General features: G+C 41.7%; 1 protein-coding gene across 1 annotated transcript in view; it reads right to left on the reverse strand.

Annotated features, from left to right (window-relative positions):
* The window catches only part of EFCAB2 (EF-hand calcium binding domain 2), a 119,423-nt gene continuing 100,851 nt past the window's right edge, over window positions 4,854–23,425 (reverse strand). The window contains exons 4-7 of the mRNA XM_005690554.3: window positions 11,092–11,171; window positions 10,462–10,504; window positions 10,291–10,357; window positions 4,854–5,217 (exon numbers count right to left, since the gene is read on the reverse strand). Of these exons, the coding sequence (XP_005690611.2) occupies window positions 5,102–5,217; window positions 10,291–10,357; window positions 10,462–10,504; window positions 11,092–11,171 (306 nt within the window). The 3' untranslated portion in view covers window positions 4,854–5,101. The remainder of the gene's footprint in view (window positions 5,218–10,290; window positions 10,358–10,461; window positions 10,505–11,091; window positions 11,172–23,425) is intronic.

A 23,425-nucleotide genomic window follows, 5' to 3' on the forward strand; every position in this document is an offset into this window, starting at 1 on the left:
GGACATTCTTCCTCATCTCTTACCATTTGACACTTGGACATTGGGTACATGCAAAGGGGACTCCATCTGCGCTGCTTTTGGAAGGTGGAAGGAGAACTATAGTGGGACTCTTTATTTTCCAGACACAGAAACACAGGAGGGAAGTGCCTGACCCAGAGTGGGTCTCAGGCGAAGCAGAGGTCAGGGCGAGAGGATCTCCCGATGCCAGCTTGCACCCCAGCCCTGAGTGATGGAGCTTCCCCAGCCCCGAGGGGTTGAGAGCAGACTTGGGTTTCCACAGGGCCCGAGACAGCGGGCCCTGCACAAGCCTGGAGTCATATGGACAAGCAAATTTTCTACACAAGAGACCGAGCTCTCTTCTTGCCAGGAAAATGCCATTGTGACTTAAACTGGATGTTGAGGGCTAAGATCAGTGAAAGAGGTAAAATATGAATCTAAATGGTTAGAACATAAAGAAAAATTTTCCTTTTGCAAATATGCTACAATTATTCTGCAACTAGGAGATAAAATAAGATTTTTGTGGGAAGCCTGTTGTACTTTTTCATGGCCTTTTAAAAAACAAATTAATGCTAAAGATAGAAAAATGAATCATACATAGAACTCTTTTAATTACTAAAGAGATAAAATTTCCTTGAGATGCGGTGTGAAGTTTGACATCAGTCAGAACTTTTGAAAGTATTCTAGAAGGTGAGACTTGGGGGGTGCCCAATCCTGAAGTATCCTTCCCCAAAACAGAATATGACATTACCACTTATGAAGAATGCATGTGGGTTGTATGCCCAGTCATGTCCGACTCTGCGATCCCATAAACTGCAGCCCACCAGGTTCCTCTGTCTATGGAACTTTCCAGGCAATAATGTGGGAGTGGGTTGCCTCCACCTCCAGGGCATCTTCCCGACTCAGGGATCGAACCCACGTCCCTGGGGTCTCCTGTATTGGCAGGTGGATTCTTTACCACTGAGCCACCTGGGAAGCCAATTTATAGAGAGACTGAGGCTGATTCACCAGCCTGTATTTCTCTGTCGTGACCAGGGTCATGCAGGGTAATGGGCTTAGAGAAGACCACTCAGAGCTGCCTTGTGGGCTCCAAACAAGTCTGTACCTGGGCTTCCGCATGGGGCACCAGCGCCCACTTTCACGGTGCGTGTTGTGCCGGCTGCTGCTGCCGAGGGATATGCCCCTGGGTGTGCTTCCACCTTCAAGGGCGTTGTGTGTCTCTGGCACCCTCCTTCCCAGCTGCAGTGTGTCGCCTATCAGAAACAGCGTGTCTGCTAAGGCTCTGGGGGTCGCCACACCCCTGCCTCCCACTTCTCCACCCTGGCCTCAGGGCACACGGCTCATGCTCCCTCTGGGTGGTGATTCTAACACGCCCGGCGGGGTGAGAGGCACCCTACGCCTTCACTAGGCTCTCACCTCGGCACAGTCTCAGGACACTAGTGAAGGAGGAAACGCTTCCTGGGAAGCACTTCACCGTACTCCTTCCTGAGAAGAAATACAGTCTGTGGTCACTTTTTCATAAAACCTTCTGTTAAGATGATTCCTTGCCGCCATTTTGATGCACTGTTTTTCAAATAGGAAGACCACATATTCAGGGACACTTCTAAGAGGTAGATCTGTTAACAACTACACTGGGACAAGTGAATGCTGAGACCACCCCAAGTAGCCTGGGACACATGGTCACCCTGCTTAGGAAGGAGATGAGCTGCCCAAAGACGGCACGTGAGGCTGAGTCCCAGCTGACCCCAGGTCACACAAAACACGAACACAAAAGAACTCTTCGTGTAGTAAGTCACTGAGGTTTCAGGTTATTTGTTACCATGGCATCACCCAGCACAGACTGATGAATACAGCCTTATTGCTGTGTAACTTCTTTGTTACCACCTGGGAGAAATGGAGGTAACGTAACACGATCCACGTCACTGGGTGTTTGTGAGGATTAAAGGAGCTAATATAGAAAAGCACTTAGCTCGGTGCCTGGCACATGGTCATCAGTCCACCAGATGTTAGCCAGTGTTATTAATTATAATAATAACACAAGAGAATGAAAGAGCACTCTAAGAACACAGGGAAGTCAAATTTCAAACCAAGCATGCATGCACTTACTCAGGAATGGCAGGAAGGCCAATCACGTCTAACATCCGCCCCACAAGCTGTTTGCTCCTTTGGCCATCGGAGGCCCTGCCTCCTTCTCTCAATCCAGTAGCCCACTCCCACCTGTATCTCTCCTGACCCGTGGACTAGAGACCATCATTACAACAGCTCTCTTGTGAATTCCTCCACTCCTTGACCTTGGGTTGCTTCCATCTCACCCAAATGACAAACCTTAATCCTGAATCAATACAATGATCCAACATTTTTGCTCCTGGGCCCATGTTACTGAACAAAATCCTCCCGCATTTCCTGATGTCTTTATATGGGCTCTTTCTCAATTCTTTCTCCCATTTCCCACAAGAGATATTTCCAAATTTCACCATTCTCCTTGAGCTCTCAGCCCTTTGAATATAAATGTGCCTGCTTGTGTCCATCCTCCAAAAATAACTCCCTCAGCCTGCTCTATCCAGCCCTGCGTCTCCCCTTCTCGGCACGGCCAGGAACTGTCCTCCGCGCTCCACTTCCTCACACCCCCTGCTCCTCCACCCACTGGACTCTGCACCCTGCCGCTTCCCAGGCTTCCCCAGCAGAGGTTATCAATGAACTCTGTTGTGATGGACATTTTCTCTGTCTTTAATTGACCTTGCCTCCCGTGACATTTGACGGGGTTGGTTACTGCCTCCAAGTGCTTCTCTCCTGCCTTGGCTTCATGACGCCTCTCCGCTGCTGGCCCTCCTCTCCGACTTCTCGTTCCCAGTGTCTTGTGGCTCCTCTTCCTCTGCCCTCTCTTAAATGCTGGTGTTCCCCATTCTTCCCTGTGGCCCTCTTCTCTTTTCTTGCCAAGGCATTAACTACTATTTAAAAGCCGAGAACTCAGAGAATCACGTCTCTGCCCAGCTCTTCCTCCTAATGATCCAATTGATTATTGAATGTCCCCACCTGGGTATCTCACTAGCTCCTCAGTCCCCTGGTGTCCAGAGCCAAACTCATCATTTTGCCTACCAACCCCGACTAGCTTCTTGGATTTCTGAATGAATGACATCACAATTCACTCACTGTCCAAACCAGAGACCTGGCACTCAGGCTTGACTTTTCCTAATCTCGCTCCTCCCACCAACCAAAGGGCTACCATCTGGTCTCCCTACTTCTAGTGTTCACCTTCAAGTCTATTTTCCTTACTTACAAATGATCTTTCTCTGTGATCTTCAGAAGAAAGTTCAAACTCTTACACTAAAACCTTAACTGTACACTTAACCCAATATCCTTAATGATACAGCTCCTGACTGCCACCCCTCTTTCATCTCTCATGTCCCTAAATCTCCTCCATTCCAGCCTCCTGAACTATTAACACTTTAAATTTCCAGACTGTTCCGTGTTTCATGACACCTCTGGATTTTTTTTGTTCTTGTTCTTGCTGCTCTTCTGAAATACCCCATGTCCTGCTGCCCACTTAGTAAACCACTCATCTTGAAGTGAGATGTTCCTTGTTTCCAGAAAGCCTTCTCTACTCAAAGTAACCTTTTGTCTCAGAGAAAGTTCCCCACTCCACCCTGAGTCAGCTGCCCTCTTCGGCACTTCCACGGTCCCCTGAACATGCCCTGTCTGAAATGTGATTGCTGACTGCCCTGCAGGTCTCCCTCACCAAACTGTAATCTTGACTAGTTAGGGACTGATTCACGTGCAACTCCAATTCCTGGTACATTATCTGATGTTGTGGTTTAGTCACTAATTAGTGTCTGACTCTTTTGCAACTCCGTGGACTGTAGCCTGCCAGGCTCCTCTGTCCACGGGATTTCCCAGGCAAGAATGCTGGAGTGGGTTGCCATTTCCTTCTCAAAGCGATCTTCCCAACCCAGGGATTGAACCTGCATCTCCTACTCTGGCAGATGGATTCTTTACCCCTGAGCCAGCAGGGAAGTCTGACTTTATCTAGTAATTCTCAGTAAAGGTTTCACGAATGAATAAACAGTAATAGTCTCTTGAGTAGCAGCCCTGCACATCTAGGAGGAACAATCACAAGCAACATTAAGTGTTTATACGCTTATATACAGATGCACGTGTAGTGGTGAAGCACCTTTAAATAAAGATCAGTGTGTATGTGTGTGAAAGAGTGATACAGGTTACGGAACAGGACTCGTTTTCCTTTACCTGACTTTCCTCTTTGCCTTTCCATTGTGATTCTTTGTACTCAGATAACATTATTCTGCTCTTTCAACACTTGTACCTCTTATACACCACAAAATTTCTCAATATTCTTACTCGGTATTCAGAACAATATTCTCATGATAGGTATTCTGAATAGGTAAGATTCTAAAAACCACAAGAGAACTGCCACTTCCACACATTATCAGTTTCTAATCAGTCTTCTTTTCTCAAGGGTCAGCCATCTCAACTCCTTTAGCTATGCCATAAATGGTAGGTAACATGCTAGATCAGCCAATTTAAATTTTTACATACACTAAGTGACTATCATCTCAGATGAGATTTGAAGTTGGCACCCACAAGAAATTAATTATTAATATCCATTTCAATGAGCCTCCTTCCCCACTCTGATTGACGAAGGGTTTGTTGTTTTAAAAAGAAGCTGTCATCACATTACTACTCATTTTCAATTTGTGGTCATCCTGCCTCATCCCAAGATCTTCCTATGCTAAACCTTAGGTCTTTCTAATCAGTCTTCACTTTTGTCAGCTTAATTAATTTGAAAGCAACCTGGGTTTTATTGTAGAACATTAACAATAACCCATGGATAATGTTAAATATTTTATGAATAGCTTAAAAGCAATGTGTTTAATTAGCAATGTAATGTGTCATTCCATTAGGCTAGACATGCTAAATAGATCTATATTTTAAATTGTATGATCACCTTTAAAGAACAAAATATCTTGAAATAGTTGTCACAAGGCATTAATTAGCAATATGTAGGAGTTATAAGATAAAATGTGAAATTAACAGGGACAAGCAGTCTTTGAAATTATACTTTCAATTAGAAATGAAGTCTTTGGAGAGTTTAATTCTCATCTATCACCATCATTGTTATGTAGTCCTTATAAAGAATTGAATTCGATTCTGGATCAATTGCAGCAGACAACATTTCTTCCATTTCCTCCTGAGAAAAAGGCTCACCTGGGAGGAACAAGAAAGGACACTCATCGTTTACAATCATCTGATTTATTTTTTTCTTTCTCTTTCCACTAATCCACTAAATTGCCATGGAGCCCCACCATCCCACGTTATGTTGCCAGTTACTCTCCCTGGGGCCATAAAGCCAGCACATCCTGACAATCAGAGATTCAAAGAGTATGCTGTCGTGCTCCTGGCAAATCTTGGAGTTATTTTACCTTGCAGATAGCATAGTTCAAGCAACCTTTAGCATCAATCATTTCAGCCAAAACAGTAGGAGGACATGAAAACATAAATAAATAAGGTTTTCTATTTATTTAAATTAAAATCACTAAAATTGCCAAAAAGGCAATTAAAACGATTAACCTGAAATCACAGTTTTATAGGAAGTCTAATCATTATATTTAGTAAGCATATGAAGAAAGGATTAAACGGTTGCTATGCAGAAAGGCTGAACAACAGATAACATGGTTTAAAACTATAAGTGAAAGTGGAAGTGAAGTCGCTCAGTCGTGTCCAACTCTTTGCAACCCCATGGACTGTAGCCCACCAGGCTTCTCCGTCCATGAGATTTTCCAGGCAAGAAAACTGGAGTGGGTTGCCATTTCCTTCTCCAGGAGATCTTCCTGACCCAGGGACTGAACCCGGGTCTCCTACATTGTAGGCAGACGCTTTACTGTCTCAGCCACCAGGGAAGTCCAAAGTGTAAGAATGTCTATGAATATCCTCTAATGAGGGTAGATCAATTTAGTGTCTCAGCTGCACCCAGTGACCACACATGCCGTTCACCAGTCATTTCAAACCAGTCCTCTTTGCTATAGTTTGGCCCAGTGTTGCTGTCAAATGAAACCAAAAGTTGGACAGAAAATCTGTGAGCTTTAGTTGGGTTCAGATAACAACTGAAGGCCATCTTGGATACTGGTTTCACCAAGATGAAAAACAAATTTAGGAAGAACATTGGAAAGGCTGTCATCTATTTAAGACAGAATTTTGTTCTGATATTAAACCAAAATACAGAAACATCCAAATTGTCACCTTATTCCTAAAGAGCATTAATACAAGTAGATAAATTACCAAGGCCTGAGAGTTACCTACCTTACGCACTTAAGTCACCTGCTACTACAAACTATGCTGCCTTCTAAGGTGGAATTCAGTTACTAACACAGAAATTATTCAAGTGGGGGTTTCTATGATGATGATGATAGTATCACCAAACAATGGAACATGCTCGTGTTTTTTTGAAATCATGTTTACATCCTAAGGAAAGAAAGAATGCCTAAAATGTCTAAAAAAGACAAATTCTGAATCTTTCTTATAACCTAATTGGTAAACACTTAGTCCACTGCCAATGAACTTTGATGGATATGGGAGTCCTTATGAGAACACAGACAACAAATATTTATCAAGACCCACTGTTTGCCAAGCACTGATCTAAGTGCTTCACAGATATTAAGTTAATCTCCGAACCACCTCCTGAGAGGTAAGAACTGTGAATCCCCACTTAGAGCTCAGGACACCAGCACACGAGGAGAAGAGGAGGCAGCCCCAGCCAGTGCCTGGAGGAGCTGGATCTGCACGCCAGCAGAACAAGTCGAGGTGCAGGAACCGCACTCGGTCACTTGGAACGAGGCCGTGTTCACAGTGAAATTCAGAAGGTAGTCACTGCTTCCTCAAGCAAGGAAAGAAAAGTAGTATTTGATTAAGGATGGGAGGAAAATAGCTTAATCATTAAAAAGCACAGCTTGGGGGCCGGACTGCCTGGGTCCAAATGCTCCACTGTTTTGTTAGCTTTAAGATCCCGGGCAAGTCCCTGACTTCTGTGTCTGCTTTCCTGTCTGTAAAATACTATCTCATGGGTTTGCTGTTGTGGTTCCGTCACTCAGTCATGTCCGACTCTTTGCGACCCCATAGGCTGCAGCATGCTGGGCTTCCCTGTCCTTCACCATCTCCCAGAGCTTGCTCAAACTCATGTCCATTGAGTCAGTGATGCCATCATCATCTCATCCTCTGTCATCCCCTTCTCCTCCTGCCTTCAATCTTTCCCAGAATTAGGTCTTTTCTAACGAGCCAGCTCTTCGCATCAGGTGGCCAGAGTATTGGCGCTTCAGCTTCATCATCAGTTCTTTCAATGATGTTCAGGATTGATTTTCTTTAGGATTAACTGGTTTGATCTCCTTGCAGTCCAAGGGACTCTCAAGAGTCTTCTCCAACACCACAGTTCATAGGTTTGTTATGAGTATTAAAATTGTTCTTATTTGAATAACACTTAGAACGTCGCCTGGCACACAGGCAGCAATATGTGTTAGTTCAAAAAAGTTCTTTTGAGATCTTTCCTGCCAATAAATACTACTTGACACCATATACATACCTAGACACATGTGGACTTCTATCCTGTAGGAGCTTGATTCAGTGTGACTTATGATGTTCATCATATAACATCCTGGGCATTTAGAATGCATATTCTCAAACTGATTAATATTCTGTGGATATTGTGAAAAGCTGCATTGTCTCTGGATGCACCGCGGTCTGATTCCTCTATTTCAGTGAGTACCATTACCCTAATACCCACCACCCAGGCCAAAGCCTTGTTATTTTGACTCAGCTCCCCTCTTTGTGCCCTGCACTCAGTTGCTCATCATACATAACCTGTGGATCTTGCTGCAGATAGTACTTTTGTATCAAACCCTTCTTTCCATTCCCATTGCCACTGCTAGATATAGCCCTTATTGGGATACCTTCAAAATGCTGAACCAGCCTCCTAACTGGTCTCCCCAGTCTAACCTCTTTCTTGCTCTTCTCACAAGCCTACCAGCCCCAGGTCAACCTTTCCACAATCCCTCTTGCACTGCACAGCTCACCTGCTCAAAACCCTACAGTGCTTCTCCACTGCCCATAGGATAAAGTCTCCTGAGCCTCAGCCTCCACAATCTAGTCCTGGTTAATCTATCTAGATTCATTTCCTACTGTTTGCCAACAAGACTCTCTGAGTTTTCTCAGTCTCCAAAAATATCATGCTCATTCCTACTTCCCCATCTTTGTTCATGCTTTTTATCAATCGATGTCTTCCTCTCATCAGCTATCAATGGATGTCTTCCTCTCATCAGCTCCTTCATCCATTCTACCTCACTCACTCATTAATTTAACGAGTACTTGCTGAGACGTATGATGTAAGGGAGTGCTATAATGCATAATATTTTAGCCCTTCTCCTGATAACTCACCCATATTATTCTACTATCTTTACAAACCTATTGTCTCTTAAAGTCTTCCCAGAACAAGCTTTCCAGGCTGGCCCAGACCACACTGATCTTCTGATACTCACTTTTTTCTACTATCTTACATTTTTAATTGTTTTATTCCCTCCTGTAAGACTAAATTTCCTTGAGAAAGGGAGCAGATTTTAGTATTATTACCTCTCAATGCTCTTGTATCCCTTACCTACACACAGTAGGCACATCCTACTAATGATTTGGCCCTTTTGACTAAATTCATATTGCCTGATATAACCTAGTATTTATTTCCCTTAGCTTAATCCTTAAGCTGATGCTTTGAAACATCACATTTCCATCAAAGTTCATCCCTAAGATAATTTTAAGAGGGTCATAAGTTCTTGGGTGGCAGCTTTAACAATCACGTCACACTCACTCTCACCCTCTGTACTCTCACCTAATGGTGGATCAAGTCAAAATGGTCAAACCAGTGGCACATGGAGACACAGTCTTAGTCTCCTGTACTCAAAATTTCATGCACTTCTGATTATCTCAACTGACTAGCAACTCTGAATTACTCATCTGTGAACTAGTGAACTAGACAGAGAAAGAGTTCTAACTTTATATGGGAAGAGGGCAGGTGAGACCATGAAACCATACATATGAAACCATACACATATGAAACCATGAGAATGGTTTCAAGAGCATGTCCATTAGGCTACTGACACTCAGGGAAAACAAGTTTACACATCAGACTAAGTAGAGAGAATTCCTAAAGAAAATATGTTGGCCTTACAGAGGTGTGCAGGTATTATGTATAAGTGTGTGTGTGTGTGTGTGTGTGTGTGTGTGTGTGTACAGTTTAAGTGCAAAGCAAATATATTCACTGTCAGCATAAAAATGAAAAATTTAATGGAATTCATATATACATTTGAGGCTGTATTGCCCCTAACTTTACCAACTGAAAAGTTCTTTAAAAAAGGAATTTTGGGGCTTCCCTGGTGGTCCACTGGTTAAGAATCTGCCTTGTAATTCAAGGGACACCAGTTCGATCCCTGGTCCAGGAAGATTCCACATGCTGCAGAGCATGTGGTAAGCGCCTGTCCCACAGCTGCTGAGCCCACACGCTGCAGCTCCTTAGAGCCCATGCTCTGCAACAAGAGAAGCCACCGCAGCGAGAAGCCTGTGCACCGCAGCTAGAGATGCAGACCCTACTCACCCACTGCGGCTGCAGACAGCCTGCACGCAGCAGTGAAGACTCACCACAGCCAAAAAAAAAAACATGAACAAACCTTTTTTTTCTTAAAAAAAAAAAAGGGAATTTTTACAGACTCCAGCTGAAATCTTCAATCTAGTAACAAGAATGATTGATAGTTCATGATTTCCTGTTTTCCTGTTTTCCATGTTTTATTCTGGAAATACTCTAAGTGAATGAAATGACTTCAATTTATAGAAGTATCATTATACTTTACAAAATCCTATAAGGCAATAATCCATCCCCTCTTAACTTACCCTTTGTCCTCTTATCCACCACAAAACTCCAAAACCAAAATGATAAGAATACTAAGTAACTTCTTTTAACTGGAATGATCAAAGTATCCTCTAGAACTTTTGCATAATTGTTTTAAAATTATTAATCACTTAAATAAGTCATTGTTAACAAGTAACAAGACTTCCCTAGTGGCTCACACAGTAAGAATCTGCCTTGGGTGGGGAAGATCCCCTGGAGAAGGGAATGCCAACCCACTCCAGTGCTCTTGCCGGGAGAATTCCAAGGACAGAGAAGCCTGGTGGGCTACAGTCCATGGGGTCGCAAAGAGTGAGACACAACAGAGCGACTTTCATTTATAAGTAATGAATCACTCTCACCTTCTTCAGTCATATACTTTATCAGTTCGTCCTTAGAAAGAAATCCACGTTTAGCTGGATCTAATACCTAGGGGGAAGGAAAAGATAGGTGTTCTATTTTTTTATGAAAATTCCACATGATGATTTTTTTCATATAAATATAAATACATGTAAAATTTGTGGCTTACATACCTCAAAAGCTCGAAGAAGGATATCTTCTGGAATTGGTCTATATCTAATTATGCAATAAAAGGAGTAAACACCACAGTATTTAGCTCAGTCTCCAAATAACAAATGATTGCATTTAAAAAGATAAATAAAGCTGCTAGCATACTAGGATAATAATTCATCCCTCACTGAAATATTTTTGGATTTCTAGATAATAAAGTTGAAAGTACTCCATACCTACAAGGAATACTTAGTTAAATGTTATCTGTTAGCTTTTTTCATCATTATGGGAACAAAATTCCTACAGTAAACAAACTATGGTAAGCTAATGCTACACTTTCTTTAGAAAAATAATTAGGGTTGATTCTTATTTATCATTGATAATTCAAACAGAAGCTAATAAGAATGTTGTTGATTTATGCTTTTTGCAGCTTCTTTGCCCTTTAATTACACTTTGATTATTAGATTAATACCAAAGTGGTGGACATTTCTGAGAACATACCAACTGGCCATTCAGAAGTGTAGAGAAAAACTAGGAGGAAGCTATTCTGTGATAAACGTAGGCTGAGTATAACATACAAAATGAAAAGGCCAAGTGTTTTGAAATTAATGCAATTCTAATCATTACCTCAACAACTGTATTTACTTTCTTACCTTCTTTCCAGTAGCACTTCAGTCATCACTGGTAGAAATTTTTCAAATCGAATGTATCCAGTGGGTTCTTCTTCCTCTACCTGGACAATCAGTAAAAAACAGCCTCTTATTCATTCAGCAAATGTAATGACCAGCTACTTTTTCCAAGCACTGTGCCAAGTACTGGGGATTTGATAATGGGGAACATTTCATGCAAAGATGGGCTCAATAAAGCACAGAAATGGTATGGACCTAACAGAAGCAGAAGATATTAAGAAGAGGTGGCAAGAATACACAGAACTGTACAAAACAGATCTTCACGACCCAGATAATCATGATGGTGTGATCACTCACCTAGAGCCAGATATCCTGGAATGTGAAGTCGAGTGGGCCTTAGAAAGCATCACTACAAACAAAGCTAGTGGAGGTGATGGAATTCCAGTTGAGCTATTTCAAATCCTGGAAGATGATGCTGCAAAAGTGCTGCACTCAATATGCCAGCAAATTTGGAAAACTCAGCAGTGGCCACAGGACTGGGAAAGGTCAGTTTTCATTCCAATCCCTAAGAAAGGCAATGCCAAAGAATGCTCAAACTACCGCACAATTGCACTCATCTCACATGCTAGTAAAGTAATGCTCAAAATTTTCCAAGCCAGGCTTCAGCAATATGTGAACCATGAACTTCCAGATGTTCAAGCTGGTTTTAGAAAAGGCAGAGGAACCAGAGATCAAATTAACAACATCTGCTGAATCATCAAAAAACCAAGAGAGTTTCAGAAAAACATCTATTTCTGTTTTATTGACTATGCCAAAGGCTTTGACTGTGTGGACCACAATAAACTGGGGAAAATTCTGAAAGAGATGTGAATACCAGACCACCTAACCTGCCTCTTGAGAAATCTATATGCAGGTCAGGAAGTAACAGTTAGAACTGGACATGGAACAACAGACTAGTTCCAAATAGGAAAAGGAGTACGTCAAGGCTGTATACTGTCACCCTGCTTATTTAACTTATATGCAGAATACCTCATTAGAAACGGTGGTCTGGAAGAAGCACAAGCTGGAATCAAGATTGCTGGGAGAAATATCAATCACCTCAGATATGCAGATGACACCACCCTTCTGGCAGAAAGTGAAGAGGAGCTAAAAAGCCTCTTGATGAAAGTGAAAGTGGAGAGTGAAAAAGTTGGCTTAAAGCTCAGCATTCAGAAAACGAAGATCATGGCATCTGGCCCATCACTTCATGGGAAATAGATGGGGAAACAATGGAAACAGTGGCTGACTTTATTTTTTTGGGCTCCAGAATCACTGCAGATGGTGACTGCAGTCATGAAATTAAAAGACGCTTATTCCTTGGGAGAAAAGTTACGACCAACCTAGAGAGCATATTCAAAAGCAGAGACATTACTTTGCCAACAATGGTCCATCTAGTCAAGGCTATAGTTTTTCCAGTAGTCATGTATGGATGTGAGAGTTTGACTGTGAAGAAAGCTGAGTGCCAAAGAACTGATGCTTTTAAACTGTGGTGTTGGAGAAGACTTTGAGAGTCCCTTGGACTGCAAGGAGGTCCAACCAGTCCATTCTAAAGAAGATCAGTCCTGTTCATTGGAAGGACTGATGCTAAAGCTGAAACTCCAATACTTTGGCCACCTCATGCGAAGAGTTGACTCACTGGAAAAGACCCCGATACTGGGAGGGATTGGGGGCAGAAGGAGAAGGGGACGACAGAGGATGAGATGACTGGATGCCATCACCGACTCAATGAACATGAGTCTGAGTGAACTCTGGGAGTTGGTGATGGACAGGGAGGCCTGGCGTGCTGTGATTCATGGGGTCGCAAAGAGTTGGACACGACTGAGCCACTGAACTGACTGACTGACTGACTGATACTTGGACGTGGTCCCCACTCACAGGGTTCATACTCTGAAAGTGGAGACATAAATCCATCAAAAAATCAACAAAGCTGAGTGTCTAATTATAAGTTTATGTAAGAAACAATGAAGTAAAGGAGCAAAGGTCTATTAGAGTACAGAAAAAAGAAAACTTTTCTTGGCCAAATTATCAGGAAATGCATTCATAAAGAAATCACACTTGAGTTGATTATTATAAAGGATGAGTAAAAGGTAATCAAAAACAGCAGGGAAAGACACTCCCAGGTAGATGAAATTACAGGCACTAAGACCCTGTGGGATGCACCGGAGCCCAGGAGGCTGAAGCATACGGAGCAAGGCGGAGAATGTTTTCAGATGAGGCTGGAGAGAGAAATGGGGACTAGACCATGCAAGGTATTACCATCCACCACGTACATGACTTTGGTTGTTACCCCAAGACACTGTTACCCTAGATCACTGAAGGTCTCACAGATGTGTGTCTAAAAAATCACACTGGTTGTGGGTAAGGCAGCTTCTGCAGTAGTCTAAGCGGATATGCCAAGGGCTTGGATTAGAGAGCTGTGGCCACGGAGAGAGAAGTAGGTGTTTTCAAGAAACACTTAAGATATAAAACCAAGAAAACCTGGTACTGTATCTATTACAGGCAAGGATGAGGGAAAAAAAGAGGGCCAAGGACAACTCCCAGGATTCTGACTTGCACAAATGAGATGGACTAATGCTTCCCCTGACATAAGGAACACTGGCTAAGAGACCAGATTAGGGAACCAGTGAATCTCAAGGACTGTACTATTCATTAAATCACTAGATGCTCTGTGGAACACTGTTATACCACTGCTAACTAAGAGAAGACAACACCTAACAATTTTGGTACCCAGAACTATTAGAAGAGAATGATGAAGACTCAAGCACAAAAGGTTCAGCTTTGATGGTGTGGCTGAACAGTACTCTATTAATTTTAAATTTCATGTCAGGCTATTTATGAGACGTTGTAAATGTTCCACTCCCTTTCAAAAGTCCTATTAAAAAGCTCACACATTCTGATTCAACAGTGGCGATTTTAAAAGATTTATTCTTTGAGCAAAAGATAAGAAATCTATAGGTGCTGCTAAGTGGAACGCACTGTCATCAAATGACAACTATTTTTTAATGTTTATACTAGATTCTCACCTAGTATGAGGCAAGCCCTTGAACTCCACTATCAGTAAGAAATGTCATCCATCTAGTGACAGAATGATGTGTTTCAGAATTTCTGAGGCCATTGATACATGAGCAATTGTTTTCAGCTGCCTCTAGATCCAAGGCAAGCAATTTGCAAATGTGTTCATGTGACTGTGATTTGTGGCTGTGGTTCAGACGTGCTTAAGTAGCACTCTAACTCCCAGCCCCACAAACTGCTTAAAACTAAAATGCTAATCTAATGAGACTGCCTCCAGAGGGATCATTTTTAAATTAAAAGGTTGTGTTTCTATTCTGATTAATCCAGAAATCTGTTCCAGAAGCTGGAGCTATAGTTTGTTTCCCTTTCCCTGTACCCTCAACAAACTGCGGAGCCAACAGTCTTGACCATGGAAGAGCAAAAATCCTATGTTATGAGCACCCTCATCAATCCACAAATGGTTCATAGTTTTTCCAAAGGGAGTTCAACTCTACAGCACGCTCTCCATCATGTGAGAAGTCACAGACACATCCTATATCCCTCATAACGCCTATCCCACCATGGTCATGCTCCTGGACAACTTCCAGAAGCCCTTGGTGCTCTGAACACAGGTGAAACGCTATTCTGTGTACAGCCAAATGGCCTGATGGATCTGTACAGGCCTAAAACTTCACAAAAATAATAAGTTAAAGCAAAACTCCGATGAATCAGGATAGCAGATGAGGCATATATTTTCCCTGATTTTTTTAAAGAGAGATAATGAACAAATACAGGCCTTGGGGTTAAAAAAGTAAGAAGAAAAATATGTAAGTCCATCTTCAACTTGGACAGTGTGAAAATCTTTCTATGACTCAACACTGTCCTCTAGAGGCCACATCTAATCTGCTCTTTTTGTATTAAGAGACATATAAGCAATGGCATAAAAATAGTACAATTATATAATATTTCTAAATAAATATTAATGAACTGTATAACATATACTAGACACTACCTTATATTATTAAAAGCTTTTATTATATATACGTATTTTAGAATAGATTTAGATTTACAGGTAGCAGAGAGTTCTCATATACCTCCCAGTTTCCTCTGTTGTTTATCCTTGATTATGGTACAATTATACTTGGTTCTTGGAAGAGAAGTTATGACCAACCTAGACAGCATATTGAAAAGCAGAGACATTACTTTGCCAACAAAGGTCCATCTAGTCAAGGCTATGGTTTTTCCTGTGGTCATGTATGGATGTGAGAGTTGGACTGTGAAGAAAGCTGAGTGCCGAAGAATTGATGCTTTTGAACTGTGGTGTTGGAGGACTCTTGAGAGTCCCTTGGACTGCACGGAGGTCCAACCAGTCCATTCTAAAGGAGATTAGCCCTGGCTGTTCTTTGGAAGGAATGATGCTAAGGCTGAAACTCCAGTACTTTGGCCACCTCATGCGAAGAGTTGACTCATTGAAAAAAACTCTGATCCTGAGAGGGATTAGGGGCAGGAGGAGAAGGGGACGACAGAGGATGAGATGGCTGGATGGCATCACCGACTCAATGGACGTGAGTCTGAGTGAACTCTGGGAGTTGGTGATGGACAGGGAGGCCTGGCATGCTGCGATTCATGGAGTCGCAAAGAGTTGGACACGACTGAGTGACTGAACTGAACTGAACTGATACTTGGTTCATTGTAACATCCATTGAACCAATACTGACCTATTATTATTTACTAAACTCCACGTTTTATTTTGATTCCACCGGTTTTTTAAAAGGCATTTTAAAAATACGGTACATTTCTCTGTCATAGAAGAGAAGCAAGAAAAGCAGGATAGGACAACCTGCCTGACAATCTGGAAATGGCTGGATAGAGGGGAGGATAATAAGTGCTTCTATTACTTCTGGTGCAGGACAAACTAGCTGACTTTATGAGGCCATGCGTAAGACAGCACAAAAACACTAGTTTCTATAAATGTTATGCAACAATGGCTCAATGATTATTTAAATGCCTTTAAAATTGAATAGAAATATATCAAATATTGAACCACAATTTATCATGTATTGTATATAAACATATATAGATAGTTACAGGTTGAGTTATATCTTGCCCAAGTTCATATGTTGGAGTCCTGATCTCTGGTACACCTCAGAATGTGACTTCTTTGGAGACAGGGTAATCAAGTTTATCCTCAGTGAGGTAATCAAGTTAAAATGAGGGCATTAGGGTGGGCCCTACTCCAAAATAACTGATGTCCTAATAAAAAGAAGAAATCTGGACAGAGAAAGGCACACAGGGAGAATGTCACGTGAACATGAAGACAAGCTCTACAAGCCAAGAAGGCAGGCCTAAGACAGATTCTTCTCTCCTAGCCAACAGAAGCAACCAACTCTGCCTGATTCTGTCCTTCCAGCTTCCAGAACTGTGAAACAATAAATTTGTTGTTTAAGACACTGTCTGCGGTACTTTGTTACAGCAGTTCTACCAAACTTCATACACTTGCACACAAATGTTGTGAGAAATATGACATAAAGGTGCTTTGTAAACCTTGAATTATTATGATTATTATTATTTTAATCAGTAGTGTACACACTTCTGGTTCTATATTCTGCAATGACACCTCCTCCTAAAAGAATCGATCTCTGGTGGTAAAATTTTAGACACAGCCTCCTTGACCCACCATAGGGAACTGCTTTTTACAGAAGTCTGATCCTGACTCCTCTCTGTAAAATGCCACGTGGAATGTGGCACGAATGTATTAAGCTGCGAGGCATGTCTAATGCCTTGTCCCTCGCCCCTGAACCCTGGCCTAGAGGAGAGGGTTTGCAGATCAGCAGCTGTGATGTCTCCACTCTGCTGTTCCCCTACTTGCTTCCTGAGGTGAAAGGAGAGGAGAGTAACAGCCAGCCATCTGTCACATCTTCCTCCTCTTCAAAAGACAAAAACAAAACAAATATATCTTGTTATTGTGCACGTGAATGAGGCAAAGTAAGTTCTAATCTGGTCTGTTTCATCTAAGAGAAAGGCTAATGTGCTAGAAAGGAGGTAATAATTAGAAAGTAAGCTCAGGAGCATTTATGAATGCAGAGGAAATAAAACCTCTTTGTAGGAAGACCTCCAGCTTAGCCTTCAAGCACCATTTATAGGAGGAGCTCATCTTAATAGCCAGCAGGTGTCTACCTGGAAGAAGACTGAGGCCCCAATACACCTGGCTTCTCCTCCTCCAAAGAACTACGGTGGCAGAGGCAATCTGAAGAAAATACCCTGCTTCCCTGACACACGAAGGGGCCCGCCTCCACGGGCTAGCACAGGGCCTCCAGCCATTCCCACAGCCTCTTTGCATCCTCCGGCCCAATAAGGAGCCATCTCAATAAATATGTAAATACTGTGGGATTACTTTTAAATCAACATTTATCTAAGTTTCAAAGCAGGTGGCAAATACTCTTTCTCACTCTACCTTGGCAAAACACAATTGTTTTCACCTGTTTTGCACTTGAGGCCATTCTAGCACAGACAGGTAAAGCGCCCCTCGTGGTCCTCAAGGGCAGTCAGGTGCTGTGATGAGACCACAGCCCAGAGTTCTTTCTCCCATTCCCACAGTGAAGTCATCAGGCCATCTCTTTTCTCATTAAAGCATTATTTATTTTAATACTGAGTTCTCTGAATAGGCACAATAAAACATACTGAAAATTCATTTCTCCCCAGAGACATACAATCCATCAATAAACTGAACTATTTCACGCTTCACAAAAGCAAGATAATACCAGTAGTTTAGATGGTTTATAAAGCACCTACATTTCATCTAGTTCCAGGTCACCAAATAAGACATACATATGAATTTTTAAACTATTTGTAGTAAAAATATAAAAACAATGAGATATTTCAAGTTAGACTTGAATATCACATATGCAAATTTTGACATAAATTGTGTCTCAGAACCAAAACACTAATATAATTTAGAAAATACTTCTCTGCCTTGGATAGAATAAAATGATAACAAAAATTCACCGGCATTTACCAATTAGTCTTACAAATGAAAATTCCTAAAGTTACTTGCTTTAGAAAAATTATTTACTTCAAACATCCCAGATGCTGTTGTGTAAAAATTGGGATAAGTACTTCTTTGGGGTTATAAGTCCCTTTCTTATTATAAGAGGTATCAAAAAAGACTGACTCATCTTTTGGGTGGACTATCAGAGAGTCGAAGAATCAATAGGTGGCTAGGCCATGTAATCAAAAAGGTCCTTTTTTGATTTGAAGTTTCCATAATTTGAAGCAATGGGAGTCGGTTTCTGTCAAGCTATGAATCCCCCCAATCTACCTGCAGGCCGCAGTAGGGGCAAGAGAGGAAGGGGCTCCACTTACACTAATTTGTTTCACCCCCTTCAGTTTCAGTTCCTCACCACCTCTAGTAGACAGAGGCAGTAAGTGTTGAAGCAATTGTTCCCCCAAGATAATCTACTATTTGTATCAAAAGTAACTGTTTAAAATTGTGTTGCAATAAGATTCGAGAAAAAGCTCTATCCTCCGTTGAGACTTGGTTAGCATAATAAATATCCAATATCACATAAGCTTTATTAGGTCCAGAGACAGTTCTAAAATCACATTTATAACAACATGTTAGTTTAAAGTATTACTTATTCTTACATTTCATGAAGCAATTCAAACTCTCAAATATCTTTAACAGACTAAGAGTTCAACTACTTTAGATACCTCAAGTAACTGGAGTCATGAAGTACTGGTCTATTTTGTGACTAGAATTTTCACATAATATCAAGTTTCATCCATTTTACAGTATATGACAGGATTTTCTTCTTAAAATGTTCAGTTCAGTTCAGTCGCTCAGTCGTGTCCGATTCTTTTCGACCCCATGAATCGCAGCACGCCAGGCCTCCCTGTCCATCACCAACTCTCGGAGTTCACTCAGACTCACGTCCATCGAGTCCGTGATGCCATCCAGCTATCTCATCCTCGGTCGTCCCCTTCTCTTCCTGCCGCCAATCCCTCCCAGCATCAGAGTCTTTTCCAATGAGTCAACTCTTTGCATGAGGTGGCCAAAGTACTGGAGTTTCAGCTTTAGCATCATTCCTTCCAACGAAATCCCAGGGCTGATCTCCTTCAGAATGGACTGGTTGGATCTCCCTGCAGTCCAAGGGACTCTCAAGAGTCTTCTCCAACACCACAGTTCAATAAATTAAATAACAGTATGAAAGAATCACTTTGATGTAATATTGAGTAAAAAGGTAAAATGTTCTGGTTGTGTTTGAGTGACGGAAAAAAGAGAAATCACTCCTCTGTTTTTTGAGCATCCAATTTTAATCAGCATGCATTTTTTAAAGAATGAAATTTTTATAATAACATTGGAAATGACTGTGATATACAACCAGCAAAAAAAAGCAAGGTTGAAATTGTACATACTAAATTGTACTATAAGATTACTATTATGCTAAAAACATGTACAGGAAAATAGTATGGGAGGAAGTGCACTAAATTACTAATACTGATTATATTAAGGTGATGGATTGGGGATGTCACCAAGATGGCAGAGTAGGAAGACCCCATGCTCCCATCTTCCCATAGGCACACCAAAATCCCAACTACTTGTAAAGCAACTCTCTATGATAATAATTTGAAGACTATCAGGAAAGATTTTTCACAACCAAAGATAAAGAAGTAACCATAACAAGGGGGCTTCCAAGGTGGTGCTGGTGATAAAGAATCTGCCATAACAAGACAGGTGGGAGGACTGGAGACACTGTATTGCCAGGACCCACACTCCCAGGGGTATGACACACTCCTAGGTATATATATGACAAAGCTAGACAGAGGCAAATTGGAAGGGTCACACAGGAGATGGCAAGAGTGAACGTCTACATTTTAGGCGAACTAAAATGGACTGCAATGGGTGAATTTAACTCAGATGACCATTATATCTACTACTGTGGGCAAGAATCCCTTAGAAGAAATGGAGTAGCCATCATAGTCAACAAAAGAGTGAAATGCAATACTTGGATGCAATCTCAAAAACAACAGAATGATCTCTATTCATTTCCAAGGCAAACCATTCAATATCACAGTAATCCAAGTCTATGCCTCGACCAGTAACGCTGAAGAAGCTGAAGTTGAATGGTTCTATAAAGACCTACAAGACCTTCTAGAACTAACACCTAAAAAAGATGTCCTTTGCATTATAGGGGACTGGAATGCAAAAGTAGGAAGTCAAGAAATACCTGGAGTAACAGGCAAATTTGGCCTTGGAATGCGGAATGAAGCAGGGCAAAGGCTAATAGAGTTTTGCCAAGGGAATGCACTGGTCATAGCAAACACCCTCTTCCAACAACACAAGAGAAGACTCTACACATGGACATCACCAGATGGTCAACACCGAAATCAGATTGATTATATTCTTTGCAGCCAAAGATGGAGAAACTCTATACAGTCAGCAAAAATAAGACCAGGAGCTGACTGTGGCTCAGATCATGACCTCCTTATTGCCAAATTCAAACTTAGATTGAAGAAAGTAGGGAAAACCACTAGACCATTCACGTATGACCTACATCAAATCCCTTAAGATTATACAGTGGAAGTGAGAAATAGATTCAAGGGATTAGAGCTGATAGGTACCTGAAGAACTATGGATGGAGGTTTATGACATTGTACAAGAGACAGGGATCAAGACCATCCCCATGGAAAAGAAATGCAAAAAGGCAAAATGGCTGTCTGAGGAGGCCTTACAAAAAGCTGTGAAAAGAAAAGAAGTGAAAAGCAAAGGAGAAAAGGAAAGATATATCCATTTGAATGCAGAGTTCCAAAGAATGGCAAGGAGAGAAATGAAAGCCTTCCTCAGTGATCAACGCAAAGAAATAGAGGAAAACAATAGAATGGGAAAGACTAGAGATCTCTTCAATAGAATTAGAGACACCAAGGGAACATTTCATGCAAAGATGGTCTCAATAAAGGACAGAAATGGTATGGAACTAACAGAAGCAGAAGATATTAAGAAGTGGTGGCAAGAATACACAGACGAACTATACAAAAAAGATCCTCATGATCCAGATAATCACGATGGTATGATCACTCACCTAGAGCCAGACATCCTGAAATGCAAAGTCAAGTGAGCTTTAGGAAGCATCACTACGAACAAAGCTAGTGGAGGTGATGGAATTCCAGCTGAGCTATTTCAAATCCTAAAAGATGATGCTGTGAAAGTGCTGCACTCAACATACCAGCAAATTTGGAAAACTCAGCAGTGGCCACTGGACTGGAAAAGGTCAGTTTTCATTCCAATCCCTAAGAAAGGCAATGCCAAAGAATGCTAAAACTACTGCAAAATGGCAGTAATCTCACACGCTAGCAAAGTAGTGCTCAAAATTCTCCAAGCCAGGCTTCAGCAGTACATGAACTATGAAATTCCAGATGTTCAAGCTTTAGAAAAGGGAGAGAAACCAGATATCAAATTTCCAATATCCACTGGATCATCGAAAAAGCAAGAGAGTTCCAGAAAAACATCTACTTCTGTTTTATTGACTATGTCAAAGCCTTTGACTGTGTGGACCACAATAAACTGTGGAAAATTCTGAAAGAGATGGGAATACCAGACCACCTGACCTGCCTCTTGAGAAACCTGTTTGCAGGTCAGGAAGCAACAGGTAGAACTGGACATGGAACAACAGACTGGTTCCAAATCAGGAATGGAGTACGTCAAGGCTATATATTGTCACTCTGCTTATTTAACTTATATGCAGAGTATATCATGAGAAACCTTGGGCTGGATGAAGCATAAGCTGGAATCAAGATTGCCAGGAGAAATATCAATAACCCTCAGATATGCAGATGATACCACCCTTATGGCAGAAAGCAAAGAGAACTAAAGAGCCTCTTGATGAAAGTGAAAGAGAGTGAAAAAGTTGGCTTAAAACTCAACATTCAGAAAACTAAGACAATGGCATCTGGTCCCATCACTTCATGGCAAATAGATGGGGAAACAGTGGAAACAGTGTCAAACTTTATTTTGGGGGGCTCCAAAATCACTGTAGATGGTAACTGCAGCCATGAAATTAAAAGACACTTGCTCCTTGGAAGAAAAGTTATGGCCAATCTAGAAAGCATAAAGACAGCAAAAAAGACACAGATGTGTATAACGAACTTTTGGACTCAGAGGGAGAGGGAGAGGGTGGGATGATTTGGGAGAATGGCATTGAAACATGTATACTATCATGTAAGAATCAAATTGCCAGTCTATGTCCAACACAGGATACAGCATGCTTGGGGCTGGTGCACGGTGATGACCCAGAGAGATGTTATGGGGAGGGAGGTGGAAGGGGGGTTCATGTTTGGGAACGCATGTACACCCGTGGTGGATTCAAGTCAATGTATGGCAAAACCAATACAGTGTTGTAAAGTAAAATAAAGCAAAAAAAAAATCTAGACAGCATATTAAAAAGCAGAGATATTACTTTGCCAACAAAGGTCCATCTAGTCAAAGCTATGGTTTTTCCAGTGGTCATGTATGGACGTGAGAGTTGGACTATAAAGAAAGCTGAGTGCCAAAGAATTGATGCTTTTGAACTGTGGTGTTGGAGAAGACTCTTGAGAATCCCTTGGACTGCAAGGAGATCAAACCAGTCCATCCTAAAGGAAATCAGTCCTGGGTGTTCATTGGAAGGACTGGTGTTGAAACTGAAATTCCAATACTTTGGCCACCTGATGAGAAGAACTGACTCATTTGAAAAGACCCTGATGCTGGGAAAGATTGAGGGCAGGAGGAAAAGGGGACAAGAGAGGATGAAATGGTTGGATGGCATCACCGACTCAATGGACATGATTTTATGTAAACTCCGGGAGCTGGTGATGGACAGGGAGGCCTGATGTGCTGCAGTCCATGGAGTCACAAAGAGTCAGACATGACTAAGCGACTGAACTGAACCGAACTGAACTGAACCGAACTGAACTGAGACAGAGTATTAAAAAGCAGAGACATTACTTTGCCAACAAAGGCCCATCTAGTCAAAGCTATGGTTTTTCCAGTAGTCATATTCATATGTGAGAGTTGGACCATAAAGAAGGCTGAGCACCGAAGAACAGATGCTTTTGAACTGTGGTGTTGGAGAAGACTCTTGAGAGTTCCTTGGACAGCAAGGAGAGCAAATCAGTCAATCCTTAAAGGAAATCAACCCTGAATATTCATTGGAAGGACTGATGCTGAAGCTGAAGCTCCAATACTATGGCCACCTGATTCGAAGAGCTGACTCAGTAGAAAGGATCCTGATGCTGGGAAAAATTGAAGGCAGGATGAGAAGGGGACAAGACAGGATAAGATTGTTGGATGGTA

Source organism: Capra hircus, chromosome 16 (assembly GCF_001704415.2).
Source record: "Capra hircus breed San Clemente chromosome 16, ASM170441v1, whole genome shotgun sequence".
Taxonomy (NCBI): Eukaryota; Metazoa; Chordata; class Mammalia; order Artiodactyla; family Bovidae; genus Capra; species Capra hircus.